Genomic DNA, 16,527 nt, shown 5'->3' on the forward strand with positions numbered 1-16,527 from the left:
TTTGGTGACGAAGGAAACAATTACTTACAATACTACAGAGTATTCGCGTCATAATTAGGTAGGTACTTCGATATATGACGCGACAACTCGAAAACGAAGTCCGAAACGCAACGTAAGTCGTGGATGTCGGTTATTTTTAAGAGATGTCACATAGCACAGCCCACTGTGTTGCTTATTCAAAAGAAGTAAAATACATCGGCAGAAATACTTCTGGAATGATCCGGCACTTACAAACGCATAATATCAATGAAGAGGAATCGTTACAGAACACCTCCGGCCCGGTCAGAATCACAAGAAACTACCCTGCCGACAACGATTGTGAGGCATCCAGGTAGGTTTACATCGTAATAAAAATTATTAGCAAATCATACGGGTTATTACGCTAAGAAGTCCACCTGACATAACTCGTGAACAGTTAACGATACTGGCATTCTGTATTCACTTTCGTTAATGGTAAGGAGTTCACAGTTCAACATGCAGTGCTATCCTAGGATTTTGACAAAATTTATCGTCACACACGTTTCCATGTAAAAACTGCTGATAACTATCAAGCTTACACTCGTAGTTACTGGGGCGTCGCGTCGCACAGCTCACAGCACACGGGAATCGGTCTCGAGAGCGTAGCCCATCATCCCTGCTGAAAGAACTGGAGCAAAGTCAGGCATTTTAGATTACACGTTCCGCTCATGTGTAATGAGGGTTGCGTATGTAGCAAAGCACATCATCCAAGTATCGGGTTCGAATAATGCACGCCTCTAGTATCCAAGTAGGTGTACATCCTATCTACAGTTATTCACAAATTATGCATGGTTATTCACCTAAGATGTCCACCCCAGATAAGTCGTGAACAGTTTAAGATACTGACATTCTGTTTCCACTTTCGTTAAAGGTATTAAGGGGTTCATAGTTGAACATGCAGAACCTTTCCAGGCGTTTCATAAGACAGCGTTATTTCACGCAAAAATTACCAATGATATATTATCAAGTTTACAGTCATAGTACGTCGCACAGCTTGCGCTACATGAGGATCGGTTTCGAGATTCTCGAGATCTGCGACGTCAGTCTCGAGCGAGAGCGTTGCCCATCACTAGCTACAATGGAGTTCCAAGGAAACTGGACCAGGCGAGTAGGCTGTGCGGTTACGGGTATGTAGCTGTGAGCTTCAATTAGGAAGGTAGTAGGTTCGAACACAACTGTCCGCAGCCCTGAAGATTGCTTTCCATGATTTCCTATTTTCGCACAAAGCAAATGCTGGGGCTCTACCTTAATTAACGGCCGGATACCCTTCCTAGTGCCAGTTCTGTTTGGATGAAATGAAATGGCGTATGGCTTTTAGTGCCGGGAGTGTCCTAGGACATGTTCGGCTCGCCAGGTGCAGGTCTTTTGATTTGACACCCGTAGGCGACCAGCGCGTCGTGATGAGAATGAAATGATGAAGACGACACATACACCCAGCCCCAGTGAATTTAACCAATGATGGTTAAAATTCCCGACCCTGCCGGGAATCGAACCTGGGACTCCTGTGACCAAAGGCCAGCACGCTAACTACTTAGCTATGGAGCCGGACTCTGTTTGGATGTGCTCATTATTGCATGTTTCTTTTAATGGTCGGTAGTGTATTATGTGGATGAAGACGATGCTTCTGGGACAGACACAAATACCCAATTCCTGATTCAGAGGAATGAACCAGATGCTAGTGATGGGCAGTCTGAGACGAGGTCTCGAGATTTCTCGAGACTAGCGCAGGCACTAATTCTCGCGAGAAATTTCGAGAGATCTCGAGAGCGTTGTCCCCACATTGTGCGGCGATCAGCGTGTCGTAGCCCTACAGGTAGTCGAAGCCGAATGTTGTTTGTGCCGAGTATGTGAACAGCCAACCACGGGCCTTCTCAATTTCGTAAATACGTGTCAACAAGCCACTAGGGCGTTCATTTCTACCGAAGTCTATTTTGACGCAGTATAACATAATTATAAAGGAAACGCATTCTGGCATTGTATGCACTGGTAGGTACACTACTGCTACTGTAGGTACACGTACCTGGATACTAGAGGCATGCATTATTCGAACTCGAGACGAGGCAAGATGCGCCTTGTTGCGTATGCAACCACCATTACGCATGAGTGGAATGTATAATCTAAAATGCTTCAGTTGCTCGAGTTCTTTCGACAGGTAGGTGTACATCGTTATCAGACCCCACATTCAATAACACATGACCACTGCTTGTGTTTACCGATATTTTGATGTCGAAGGAAATAATTCCTTACAATGTTATAGAGTATTTGCGTCATAATTAGGTACTTCGATATATGAGGGTGCAATATGAAATTGTGTCTAGTTGTACGCCACAACTTAAAGACGATGTCCGAAACGCAACGTACGTCGTGGATGTCGGTTGTTTTGAAGAGATGTCACATAGCACAGCCTGCTGTGTTGCTTATTCAAAAGAAGTAAAATACGTCGGCAGAAATACTTCAGGGATGATCGGACACTTACAAACGCATAATATCAATGAAGAGGAATCATCACAGAACACCTCCGGCCCGGACTGAATCACAAGAAGCTACCCTGCCGACAACGATTGTGAGGCATCCAGGTAAGTTTACATCCTAATAACAGTTATTAACTAATTATACGGGTTATTCAGCTAAGAAGCCTGACATAACTCGTGATCAGTTTAAGATACTGACATTCTGTCTTCACTTTCGTTAATGGTATTAAGGAGCTTATAGTTCAACATGCAGTGTTTTCCTAGGCTTTTGGCAAAATTTGTCGCCACACACGTTTCCATATGAGAAGTGCTGATGATAACTATCAAGCTTACACTCGTAGTTACTGGGACGTCGCACAACTCGGAGCACACGAGAATCGGTCTCGAGAGCGTTGCCATCACCTCTGCTGAAAGAATTGGAGCAAAGTCGGGCATTTTAGATTACACATTCCACTTATGTGTAATGAGGGTTGCATATGTAGCAAAGCACATCTTCCCCGTCTCAGGTTCGAATAATGCACGCCTCTAGTATCCAAGTAGGTGTACATCCTATCTACAGTTATTCAGCTAAGATATCCACCCCAAATAACTCGTGAACAGTTTAAGATACTGACATTCTGTTTCCACTTTAGTTAATGGTATTAAGGGGTTCATAATTGAACATGCAGTAATTTTCCAGGCTTTTGACAAAATGTATTGCTCACACCTTTTCATAAGAGAACGTTATTTCACGCAATAACTGCCAATGATATACTATCAAGTTTACAGTCGTAGTTACTGGTACGTCGCACAGCGTGCACTACAGGAGGATCGGTCTCGAGCGAGAGCGTTGCCCATCACTAGTGCTATGTGACATTTCTTAAAAATAACAGACATCCACGACTTACGTTGCGATTCGGACATTGTCGTCAAATTGTGGCGTACTAGACACAATTTCACATTGCACCGTCATATATCGAAGTACCTAATTGTGACGCAAATACTCTATAACATTGTAAGGAATTATTTCCTTCGTCATCAAAATATCGGTAAATGCAAGCAGTGGTCATATGTTATTGAATGTGGCGTCTGATAACGATGTACACCTACCTGTCGAAAGAATTGGAGCAACTGAAGCATTTTAGATCATACATTCCACTTATGCGTAATGGTCGCTGCATATGCAGCAAGGTGCATCTAGCCTCGTCTCGAGTTCGAATAATGCATGCCTCTAGCATCCAGGTACGTGTACCTACCAGTGCATACAATGCCAGAATGCGTTTCCTTTATAATTATGTTATACTGCGTCAAAATAGACCTCGGTAGAAATGAACGCCCTAGTCGCTTGTTGACACGTATTTACGAAATTGAGAAGGCCCATGGTTGGCTATTCACATACTCGGCACAAACAACATTCAGCTTCGACTACCTGTAGACCTACGACACGCTGATCGCCGCACAATGCGGGGACAACGCTCTCGAGATCTCTCGAAATAATGCCTGAGCTAGTCTCGAGAAACCTCGAGACCTCGTCTCAGACTGCCCATCACTACCAGATGCAGTTAAAATATCTGATCTGGCCAGAAACTGAACCCGATACTTCTCTGAACCAAAGGCCTCGATGCTGACCTTTCAACCAATCAGCAGGACACAATCTCTACTTATACATTCTTGACAAACATGGGAAATGGGACTTCATAATTCAGGATCTCAGAAGGAAACTATAATAAAATGCAAAACTACAATTTTGAATAATAATAAAGTTACTTTTTTTACCTTCCACTAACTACTTACAGTTTTCAGAGACGCAGAAGTGCCAGAGTTTAGTCCCGCAGGAGTTCGTTGTCGTGCCAGTAAATCTACTGATACGAGGCTGTCGTATTTGAGCGCCTTCAAATATTGCCAGAATGAGCAAGGATCGAACCTGCCAAGTTGGGGTCAGAAGGCCAGCACCTCAACCGTCTGAGCCACTCAGCCTGTGTTTATCGGATGTGTCTTGTCCTAGTGGTGCCTTCTTATCGACACACTAGTGTATGTGTCCGTTTCGCAGGGACAAAGATAAGTATATGATACTAGCATATGGTGTAAGGAGAAACCAGCGTTAAACAATGGTGATCATACAGCAGTTCAATCTAATGTCATCTGCCGCTTGGCTCTTATGATAAATTTCCATGGTCAGAACTGTCGATTTGACCAGACTTAAAGGTAGCAAAGAAAATGCATTTCGGCAACTTCCTTCTACTCTCCTGTAGTTAGTGAAATGTTACTTACGATAGTATACCTTTGACATGCAGAATGATTGGAGCCAAACACAGCATGCTTTACAGTCATGTCGAGGAGAGATGAATCACACTCACAATTACTGATTTTTAACTTACTCAAAACACATAATAACAAAAACTTTGTCAAGTAATGCACGTGATCTTATGACAGGGAAAGTTCCTGTTAGATAGTGCTCACGTTCCTGTCCCTTGATGTAGTGTCTCCTGTATTTTGTCTAGTGTATTTGATCTTAAGGCCACAGCAGTGTAATTGAGGGTAAGGAATAACAAAGCCAAACACAACAATTGTTTTTATTTAAAAAAGTTACTTTTTACATGATAAATAAAAAAGTTCAATAAATAAAATTAAATAAAAATCACAAGATTTTCATTAGTTCAGTCTAACTGAAGCAGATATTTCTTTGTGGATTCTTCCAGCTGCTTTGTCCGACTAATCATATTTTGCAAAGAATTCATCATCTTCTGATCCATCCGAGAAGAAATTGCAGACATTTCAATTAATGTATCCAAATCATTGAAGATCTTTTGATAGTTGGGAGTATCTTTGAGAAAGTGCAGGTCTTCTTCCGTGAGGATGTCTGCACAGGATTCCAGAGTGAGAGTTGATGGTTTGCCATGGCTGCTGGAAATAAAAGAGGCATAGGTAAGTAACTGCATCACCTGAAGAAGAGGGAGTAAAAAAGTGCGAAGGCCTACAATAATAGAAAGCTCATAAAACTGATCCACAATACCATTTTCTTTAAAATTCAACAGACTTTAATTTAACCTTCCATTTCACAATATTAGTTGGTATTAAGTATACTTTGTCATTTTAGACGTTGCCTAAAAGACAAAGTATTAATATGTAATAAATATATATTGACCATTGTTGCAATGCAATTTGTCTCTTCTGCTGCCACTCACCTCTGACAGATAAAATTACTGCTGTGTCCTGCTTATTGGTGGGAAGTAGCTGGCGAGTTTGATAATGTTGCAAATGCTAGTAATGTAATATTTATGGTTATTGAGAGAGTGTTTCACAGAAGTATCAGGAAGTAAAGTGCTATGTAGTATTTGTTCCTGGTTTCTCACTCACGAGTCTTGAGGCAGGCAGCCAAAATCTCGAGAATCTCGTACCTTGTGAGCTTCAGTATCAACAGGCATCCTATGACATGAGATTGCTGTCAGGATTGCCAACAAGCACCTGTAGCTTGCTCCTGACCAAACTCTAACCTAACAATGTCTTAACACCTTCATTGTCAGCCCCAATATCTACTTGGTGCAGCTTTGCCTTAATTGCTTTGATTGTAGCCAGAAATGAACAGATAGCTGTCTGTTACACATCGCTGGAATCACAAAGATATTCTCTTTGCAATCGCACTGCTCTATTTACCCTCCTTGTGCGGCTGAACTAGAGACAAAAAGGAATGACGCTAACTGCCGAAAGTTTAAACTATGGCTTCCTCATCGCGCAGTGTTTCGTATTCTTTGCTACATGATTTTGAAACAAATTAATATTGTGATAATGATTTGTGTAGCGAACGTGAGAGTTCAAGTGAACCTAGTGATGACAAATATATCAATCATGATGAAGACGACAGTGGTATTCTCGATACTGTTTTTCCGGCAATAGGTGCTGGTGACAGAACTTCATACTACCGTAAATTGCCTCAAATTTTCTATTCTCTTCCTATCCCCAATAAACTACAATTTACTGGGCATGCAGGTTTGAAAATAAATATTCCCAACAATTTTACATAGCTAGCCTTTATCAAATTATAGTATTTAAGAATAATAATTTTCTATCTATGTCTGCATATCCTGTTTTATGTACATGAGTTTAGAACACTGTGGAGAAAGCAAGGCAGTCTAAGACAGTGAAAGAGTTAAATCTTTATCAAACTAGCAGCCTGTTAGGTTAGATAGTCAGCCACGATCTGCGGTCTATTTATCAACCATAGTCTTACTCTTTGAAACGGATGAACGGTTCATATATCAACCCCACAGTTCGCTGGGAATTCTGACTTATGCAAAGGATCTACGAGGGCAAGTCAATAAGTATCTGCAATTAATTTTTATAATTTATTACAAAAAGAGTACACACTTTTTATTGATGTTATTTTTAACACAGTCACCCTGCTTTCCAGCGGACATGGTCCACTGTTTCACAAGCTTTCTGATATCCTCTGCAAAAAACGGTTTTGGTTGTGCAACAAGCCATGTATGCACCACTTCCTTCACCTGTTGATTGGAGCTGTATCGATGGCCTCTTAGAGCATTTTTAGGTAGAACAAACAGATGGTAATCTGATGGGGTGAAATTGGGACTGGGACTGTACGCAGGATGCTCCAAAACCTCGAACTGAAGCATCGGAAGAGTTTGCTGGCCGGTTTCACCAAGCTTTGTTTATGAATATGACAACTGTTTAACTTTGATGAATCTTTTTTTGTCCATATTTTTTTGTTTCTTCAATGTCTGTTCACTTTGACGATCGTCGAACGCACTATCAATTCTGACGCGCCGATTTTCGACCTTCAAACATAACGATTAGTTTAAAATGGTGTCTCTGTGTTGTAAACACTGCATTGTTCAGCAGAAGTTGGAAATTACAGATATCTTTTCAAGTTTTAAGCACTTTGGCATTTTACAGGAAGTGTTAAAGCATTTCACATAAAGTTATTTAGAAGATCATGAATGTTTGTTGCTGAATTACTGTATTGGGAAATCTGGGACTGGAACATGCAATTCCTGACCGTAGTGATCATTTCTTCTCAATGGATGACTTCAAATTCGTAACTAGGTACAGACTTTCCAGGAGGGTAGTACTGAAACTTTTAGAGTGAATTGAAGATAGACTGGAATATCCTACTAATAGAAACCATCCGTTAACACACATACAACTACTTTCAACTCTAGGTTGTCCGCCTCCGTAGTGTAACGGTTAGTGTAATTAGCTGCCGTCCTCGGAGGCCCGGGTTCGATTCCCGGTACTGCCAAAAATTTAAGAATGGCAGGAGGTCTTGTATGTGGTTGAAATGGAACATGCAGCTCACCTCCAATGGGGGTGTGCCACCTCGAGATGAGGACACGGGTTTACTTTTTAACTCTACGTTTTTATGCTACTGGTTGACAAAATTTCATCGCAAATTAGCGACGTCATCAATAGATTAACACAGCAGATATCGGACATCAGGACAAAACTGGGACAGGTTGACCAGATCAATAGTAGAGTAAGCCAGCTGGAAGGGAATATCTTGGACCTCAAGGAGGGAGTAGATATCCAGGTTTCCGGCATAAAAGAACAGGTTGAGGGGAAGATTTCTAACATCGAGGGAAAGCCGTACATCTGCCGTCGAGGGAAATCTTGGGAGCCATATTTCTGCTGTTGAAGGAAGGATAGAAAACCGGATTTCAACTATCAAGGCAGATGTGCAGAATATAATGGAAAGCATCCTTCATGCAGTAGAAAATAGATTGACTCAAACAGGACGTACCGCCACACCTCTAACCCCCTCAAACCTAACCGGCAATACAGGACACCTAGACCCGAAGGTGATTATAGAGAGCCTTCCGGAATTCCACGGGCGTTTGGAGGAGAACCAGACTAGTTTCATCGAGGGATCGGTCAACCTATTGGGAAGAACTAATTTACCAGAGCACATCTTCGTGCAACTCATCACATCGCAATTAACGGGACAAGCCGCTACTTCGTGGAACAATTTACAAGGGTTTAAATATAAATTGGCCACAAAGACGCACACGAGATGCTGTCAGTTGGTACAATTTACATCTATTTACAAATTAACACACACATAACCTTAATCACTGTATCACAAACAAAACACTTCACTCCGAGAACATCAACAAAGCCGCTATTTTAAGAACAACTGACTGTCACTTCAATATGGAGACTGCAACCACTGCATGTCACGAGGTCACAAGTATATTCTTGCTACACCATAACTCTACTAAATAATAACTCCCTAACCAAGAACTCGTCGTTCCCACCAAGACCATCTCCTTATACATGTGCCTGACCAGGCCTCTAGAAAGCTACATTAACAAAAAACTTCTGGAAAATTCTAGAGTGCCTAATACCATTCTGGAAGTTACAGTGTGTTTCACAATTATGGATTACTAATTATATATACATACACAGGTAAGAATAAATTATAATATTAATTTACAGGTATTTACATTCACTGAACTCATACATGTTTCATGACATAACCTCACAAACAACACAATCGTATCAATAATAATCGTAAAATAATAATAATAATTCGAGCTCGTTCTTGCATTATTTACCCACGGGTGAGAGAATATTGTTATCAAGTTATATCTGTTTATCGCACTTGCGTCAATATCCCCCCTATATCTTGAAACAATTTCCACATTTTGTCACAATCGTCGACTTTGCTTTGGACAGATCGTTTCTTCTTTCTTCCTCAATGTCCCTAGATGTGCTCTCCTCCTCTTGACCAGCATGTGACGTGTCGGGGGTGCCTCGCTGCCAGCCTCTTCCTCGATGATAGTCAATGTGTTCTCCGCACGATGACTAGATGGTGCTGTGTCATTAGTGGCCTCTCCTCCAGGCTTACTCTGTATGCGTAGCGGTTGGGTGACTCGCCACAACTCTGATGTGTGGACCTTGACATGAGGGTTGGTTTTCAGTAAGTAGACCCCATGGCCCAGCTGTTTATCCACCTCGATGGGACCAACCCACTTAGGTGCGAGACCTGCGTAAAACCCTCCAATCTTATTACTGACTGGATGGTTACGTCGTAGTACTTGTTGGCCTGGTAGGAAGATCTGGGTCTCTTCGACATCTTGAGCCATGGCCTGGATAAGGGATCTCTTCTCGGCCAAAGCTTGCTTCTCCTTGACATTCTGCTGCTGCTGCTGCCACTTTGTCAGGGAAACAGCTGCATCATCTTGACCCGAAGTGGGTGGAGGACGAATCTCCCAATCCCCGTGCCATACAGCTGTCGACCAAGAAACAGCTCTGCTGGGGAATAGCCAGTGACACGGTTGATGCGTCCACGGTATGCGTGTTGGTGGGTGTGCTAAGTACCAACTGATGAGCCCAACTTAGCACATGGGGGTGAAACGCTGGCAACCAAGAATGAGTTAGCTGGAAAAAGTATAATGTCCAATAACGGACCATTTATATCTATATAAATAAAAATGAATCGCTAAATGTGTTGCTAAGTACAAAACTCGGGAACGGTTGGACCAATCCGGCTAATTATTTTTTCAAATATTCGTCGAAGTCCGAGTAAGGCTTTTATGAAAAGAAAAATAAGAAGAAATGCCTGGAAAAACATAAAAACCCCATTTCTCTTTTTCCATTGAAACTGTTTGTCTCTCTTTCCTTCTCCCACGTTTGTGCTTAGCGCTGTCCTCCTCTAATTCAGCGCGTTTGCCAAATGTCCGTAAATCTCAACGTTATTGTTTAAAATGGGTGAATATCGGATTCTGTACAAAATTTTAAGCCACATTTGATGCCGTTTACAAAATAATTGAGTGTAAAAATCTTAATATAATGGAATGTTACCTCAAATGCAAAATCTTCATTGCATAGAACTTATCATGTCAATACTCCTATTTTATATTGACTATATTCGTAATTATTTCACTGCTGGAACATTTCAGCTCGACGTAGATAACTTTGTTGTTAAATTTAAATAATAAGAACATGCACTATTTGTGTTTCTTTTCAGTCATGTTCAGAGATTTTTATGTGCAGGCACGAAAAAGTCAGTTGCTGCCCAACTTCTTTGCTATTGAATTTGCATGGGGGGTCAAAGTGAGTTACATGGTCTTCAGATATGGAAGTTAATTTTAAAACAAACCCCAAGTTCTTATCTTGCTTAGTTCTCAGTTTGTAACAGGAAGAATGTCTCCTTGGGTTTTGGTTTCGCGCGGGCTGGCTGGCTGTCTGACTGCCTGGCTGCCTTGACTGCTGGTACGGATCTCCCAAACGTACGCTCTCCAGACAGTCGCATGCAGTGTCGTGTTTTGTTATAGTTGGAGACCTTTGTCTACCCTGATTGTTTTTAAATCTTCGTTTCTCAACAAACAAGTTCATCGATTTCTTTGGTTGATTGGTTTATTTTGTGTGTGCTTCCTTATACAGTATACTCATTTCAAGACTCATGCCGCCTATAAGACGCGGGCGGAGCAACTTCGGTCGAAGAACTCGAAATGCTACAAACCAAGCTAATTTTCCGTCTAATCGGACTGCACAACAACACGAAGAGTGAAATGAAACAAAGGATTTGAATATCACAAATCCGTGCAGCGTGTCGTTCAGCTAATAATCTTGCAAGTTTGAATCGAGCTGCTTTACTTTTTGCTAATGGCTTTACGTCGCACCGACACAGTTAGGTCTTATGGCGACGACAGGATAGGAAAGGCTCAGGAGTTGGAAGAAGCGGCCGTGGCCTTAATTAAGGTACAGCCCCAGCATTTGGCTGGTGTGAAAATGGGAAACCACGGAAAACCATAATCAGGGCTTTCGACTGGGATTCGAACCAACTATCTTCCGGATGCAAGCTCACAGCCACGCGCCTCTAACCGCATGGCCAACTCGCCCGGTCGAGCTGCTTTCAGTGACGATGTTTCAATTGACTACAGTGCCTACAATGTGTTGCTATTGGATCTATGCACTCAGTTTGTCAAAATTGTGAGACATTGAAATACAAAAATGAAGCCGCTGGATTGTGTTGCGCAAATGGCAAAGTGAAATTAGTGCCATTGATTCCACCACCAGATCCATTGTACTCATTGGTTTCAGGAACAGAAACAGATTCCATACATTTCCTTACAAATATCCAAAAATATAACAACTGCTTTCAAATGACTTCATTTGGGGCAACAAATGTACTTCGGGACAATTTCATGCCAACTTTCAAGGTAACATATAACATTGCTTCCTTTTAACATATAACAAACAGACTTATCCACCATATTGCTTTGTTTATTTTATTTTATAGTTTTTGTGACAAATATAATAAACCTGTCTTTAGCTCAGTGAGGCCCATGGACGGCTTAAGACGTTTAATGTTCCACGCGAAGCAATGCTGTTTATATTCGTCATCTATGCATTCTTACACCTTAGTCAGCGTTACTGGTTGTAGCAGGAAGTTGGTTGACCTTTTTGAGATAACCCTCGCGTTGACTGGGCTCATGTTTATCTTAGCTGTTTTAACGGGAATATCTCAGCACTTCGTCGCGCGTCAAGACACTACTTGAGATTCCAATGCAGTGCGTGTCGTTCTTACCGAGTGTAGTATAATGGCTTATAAAATGAAGTTTCTTACGGAAGATTAATTATTAGATATTGTTCCCAATGATTATTCTGATGATGAACTTATTTCTGAAATAGACTCAGATAGTGAAAGTGAGAGTGACTAGGAAATTCTGATTCCCGAATCCGATAGGCCTATAAGAGAAAAGTGAAGTGCCTGATACATATCATTCTAGTTATTGTCCACCCGTTCCACCATTTACAGAGAATTCAGGTATACACGTTCAAATGGAAAATAAGCAGGATATTTTGAGTTACGTGAGTATATTCATGAATGACGAATTTTATCAGTATGTGTGTGAGCAGACCAATCTATACGCGAGTCAAGTGATACGTGCGGTGCCCCGGCTTTTCACAAAGAATTCGATCATGCAATTGTGGAAACCGATTAGTCCAAAATCCTGATATAGAAATGTACTGGACCGAAGACCCTGTTTTTCAGACTCTGATATTTTCTAAAACAATGTTCCAAATACGCTTCCTTCATATTCTTTCATTTCTTCACTTCGGTGACAGTAATCATTATGACGAAAATACAGATAGGCTATATAAAATCAGACGTATTTTAAAACCCGTGACACCAGATATCACACCCTAAATATTTACTAGAGGTAAGCACAAAGTATCATTTTTCTAACATTTATAGTTTAGGAGTAATTGTAAATTGTATTAAGTGATGCACGTCATGAGGGCCGGGCATGAAAATGGCTGGTCCAGGTATTCAAGTGTCCCAAAGTGATTTTTATTAATGACTGATATAGGCTATGAAATGAGAAAGGAGAGTGTTGCTGGAATGAAAGATGACAGGGAAAACTGGAGTACCCGGAGAAAAACCTGTCCTGCCTCCGCTTTGTCCAGCACAAATCTCACATGGAGTAACCGGGATTTGAACCACGGTATCCAGCGGTGAGAGGCCGACGCGCTGCCGTCTGAGCCACGGATGCTCTATAAATTTACTCATTCGGGAAAAGTATTTCCAATTCCCTATGGGAATCAACATCTGTATCAACTTTTGTAATTTTCGACAAAGAACTCACTAACAGGAACGAGATCCTGGAATTTTTAAATAAACTTCACCACAACAAAGTTCACCAAGGAGGATGAGACTAAGGATTCCATAAACTTTCTCACCATAACGATCACACGTATAAACAATAACTTTGAATTAAGAATTTTTAGGAAACTCACCCACTCTCCTATAACCATTAAAATATCTTCTCATAAGCAGGCGATGTTTTGTAGTTTTATTTACAGAGCTCTAAAAATCCCTCTTTCATCTAATAATCTAAAAACTGAACTCAACTATATAAAGAAACTGGCAAAATTTAATGGGTTTAAAACTGAAATAATTAATTGGTTAATCAATAAGATCAAACTTCAATTAATCACAAATCTCATCCCAGACACGCCTAAAAAACTAAATTTGTCACGTTTACATATAGTAACCCAGCCTTATATCAGGTTGCAAATACTCTAAAAAAACATAACATTATGTAGCGTTCAGGACAGCGATACTAATCAGAACATATTCTTTGACCACAACATAATCAGTCATAATAGTAGCCGTTATTCAGGATCCGGCATATACAGACTAACTTTCACAGTGTGGAGTCTCGTATATAAACCGGTCGGAGTTTTTATACTAGATACATGGAACGTTACAATGCCAACAAGCATAATAAATATTCGGCGATGAACTCTCACATGAGGGAAGCAGGACCTCATTTCACATCCATAGAAAATGACCTTAGTATTATCAGAAGAATAGGTGAAGGTAAACTAATGAATGAATTAGAAAATGTTTGCATCTTTTTAGACCAGGTCTATAACAGAAACCAAAATCTCAATGATGTTAAAAATCCTCTATATGAGTCAACACCTAGATTATTGCGCATTTTGAACTTGAAACATAATAAATTCTTAAACATTTTAAAATCTTCTTACTTAAAAGCTCCTACTACCTCACAAAACACTATGCCCTTCCAAGCCGCCCCTAAAAACTCCCCCCTGCCAACAGCGCACAACCCTCTTTCCCTCCACGTTCCTCACCCCTATCTTTACATCTGTACAATACTAGAAGTAGAAGCGCCAGTCAGACAGGCACAGCCAGAGACGTCCAGCACAATTGAAGGAGTAACTAAACATGTATACAGTGACCTCGTTCATGATTAGTTGTCTCGCGTCACAAGTCTAATTCTTCCGCACCGTTCCTCATGTTACAGATTATTTTCAATTCATACTCCGGAAGTTAAGAGCCAACACTTAACAACTGCGTCGAGCGTCACCATTTGACCAACAATTTTAAGCAACAGATGATGCACCTTCATAATTAAGCAACTATTTTAGCTAAGCTTTATCGAGAATTTGTTATTTATTGAATTCATCACACATGACAGCAAGCTGGATTCATCCAACAAACACGTTTTAACAACAGTAATTTTAACGTTGAATTTGACAGCAACTTAACCAATCGTACAGCACAGATTCAAATAATATCTCCACAATTATAGGTCTATAACAGCCTGACATTTTCACTTTGTCATTGAGTTCATATTAGGCTCTGGAACGAACTAGTAAATACTTTTTCCAGAAAGAAAAAATCATCAGACAAATGAATACTAATGTTTTCAAGCGGCACATGCGTAAAAAAAGTTGAAGATCTATTTTAGTCACAGACATTCTAAATGTCACAAGAGATAAGAAAGGAGTGACCAAATTTCTAATAAAATAAAAGTTTCTTTTACCATCAAGTTTTTTCATTAGCAAACATTTGTATCAACCTCAAGTTTAGATGTTTTAAGGCCCGATTGTATAAAGACATCTGACTGGAGATCAATTAAGAACTTAGTTCTGAAAATGAACTGAGATTACGACTTCATCGCGTTGTATAAAACTGAACTTGGTTTACACATGTGTAGTTCAAATGTAATCGGAGTTCAAAAAAGTGGACGTGGCAACACCGCAAAACAAATGAAATATGAAATAGCTCGGCCCTTTGGATAATACATAAATGGCGGGATTGACCCGGCCGTGACTGTAAACAAATGAAATACGAAACTGCCGTGACTGCCGAAGAAGGAGAAGAAGAAATATTGAAATCTCGTAAAGTAAACATGGAAGGAAATTCAAAGGAGCGTTCTGCAAATTTCACACCGAAGTAAAAGGACGATCTGGTGGATATTGTACTATCGAGGTACAAACATATAATATAAAATAAAAGAACCGATATGGTGACATCAAAGTTGAAAGAGAAAGCCGTTGACTTGTCAATTTAAAGAGATCTCCAACAACCATTTGAAAACTTCTTGTAGCATAAAACATACACATGGGTGACAGGGGATAATTTCTTTGAGTAGGTTTTTGTAGTGTGTCCCTTAACTTCAGTTCCAGTCGTTCCTCAACATCTTTCGAGAAACAAAATCTCATTTTGAACATTTGATCACTCATTTCAATCATCGGATTCCGTCTGTACCGAAAGACGCGAGGGGCTCATGGTAAAATCAACTCTTCTTCATCAGACGAAAAGTCGGAATAATCTGACATCCCTGCTAAAGAAAATATATATATTACAGAGTTGCTTTGTTTTGTAAACTTGAAACATAATTTAAAATAATTCATTATTGAAGCAGTATCATAAAAACTAAGTAACAACGTGTTGGTATGACAGTAGGCTATTCACATAACCTCACCTCTGAAAAAATCTAGTGATCTTTAGCAATATTATTTAACTACTAGCATTCAAGATATTTATAACTCATCTCGATATTATTAAGGCGCGGTATTCTTACGCAGATACGATACAAGGAAACACTTCTCAAGTCTTCAGGGCTAGTTCAATGTTTAATATGAACGACAATGATCTAGGTTCAAGGAGATTAACCGACGAATATTCGCCAGTCAAATCTGAACTTAGATTGAGACGAGATGATCTTAGATTAGCGTTTATACAACGGAAAATCGAAGTTCAACTTGACTGGCAGCCATTTTTCCTCGTTAAACTCAGATCAAATGTTTTATACAACCGGGCCTATATGTGTCAGTTTTAAGGTATTATACAAATACAAAATAATTAGAATTTTAAATCTTTGTTAACATATAAGGATTGTTCAGAATCCTGACCAATGATTTTAAGGTTGGAGTCAAGGCTGATGATGCCCCTGAAGGAGGGCGAAACATGTACCAAATAAGACTTCATAATATTAGGATATTACGTACAAGATGTATTACGTACCCATAACAACTTACAGAGCAGAAACTTGGACAATGACAAAGAAGGATGAGAGTCGAATACAGGCAGCCGAAATGAAGTTCTTGAGGAGTATGACACAGAAGAGTAGAAGAGACAAAATAAGGAATGAGAAAATCCGGGAAGAAATTGGAGTGGAAAAATTGAATGATAGAATAGAGAAGAGCCGACTAAGATGGTTTGGGCACATAAAGTGAATGAGCGACGAAAGAATGCCAAAAAAGGTGATGGAAATGCAAA

General features: G+C 40.2%; 1 protein-coding gene across 2 annotated transcripts in view; it reads right to left on the reverse strand.

The window, feature by feature from the left end:
- Positions 1–5,025: 5,025 nt before the first annotated feature.
- Positions 5,026–16,527, reverse strand: part of LOC136875417 (uncharacterized) — a 57,865-nt gene continuing 46,363 nt past the window's right edge. Inside the window, exon 4 of one of the 2 annotated variants that reach the window (XM_067148974.1) lies at positions 5,026–5,369. In XM_067148974.1, the coding sequence (XP_067005075.1) occupies positions 5,126–5,369 (244 nt within the window). In that variant the 3' untranslated portion in view covers positions 5,026–5,125. Of the gene's footprint in view, positions 5,373–16,527 lie in introns of both variants that reach the window. The other variant, XM_067148973.1, reaches the window with a different exon arrangement.

The sequence above is a fragment of the Anabrus simplex genome, chromosome 6 (assembly GCF_040414725.1).
Source record: "Anabrus simplex isolate iqAnaSimp1 chromosome 6, ASM4041472v1, whole genome shotgun sequence".
In the NCBI taxonomy this organism is placed as follows: domain Eukaryota; kingdom Metazoa; phylum Arthropoda; class Insecta; order Orthoptera; family Tettigoniidae; genus Anabrus; species Anabrus simplex.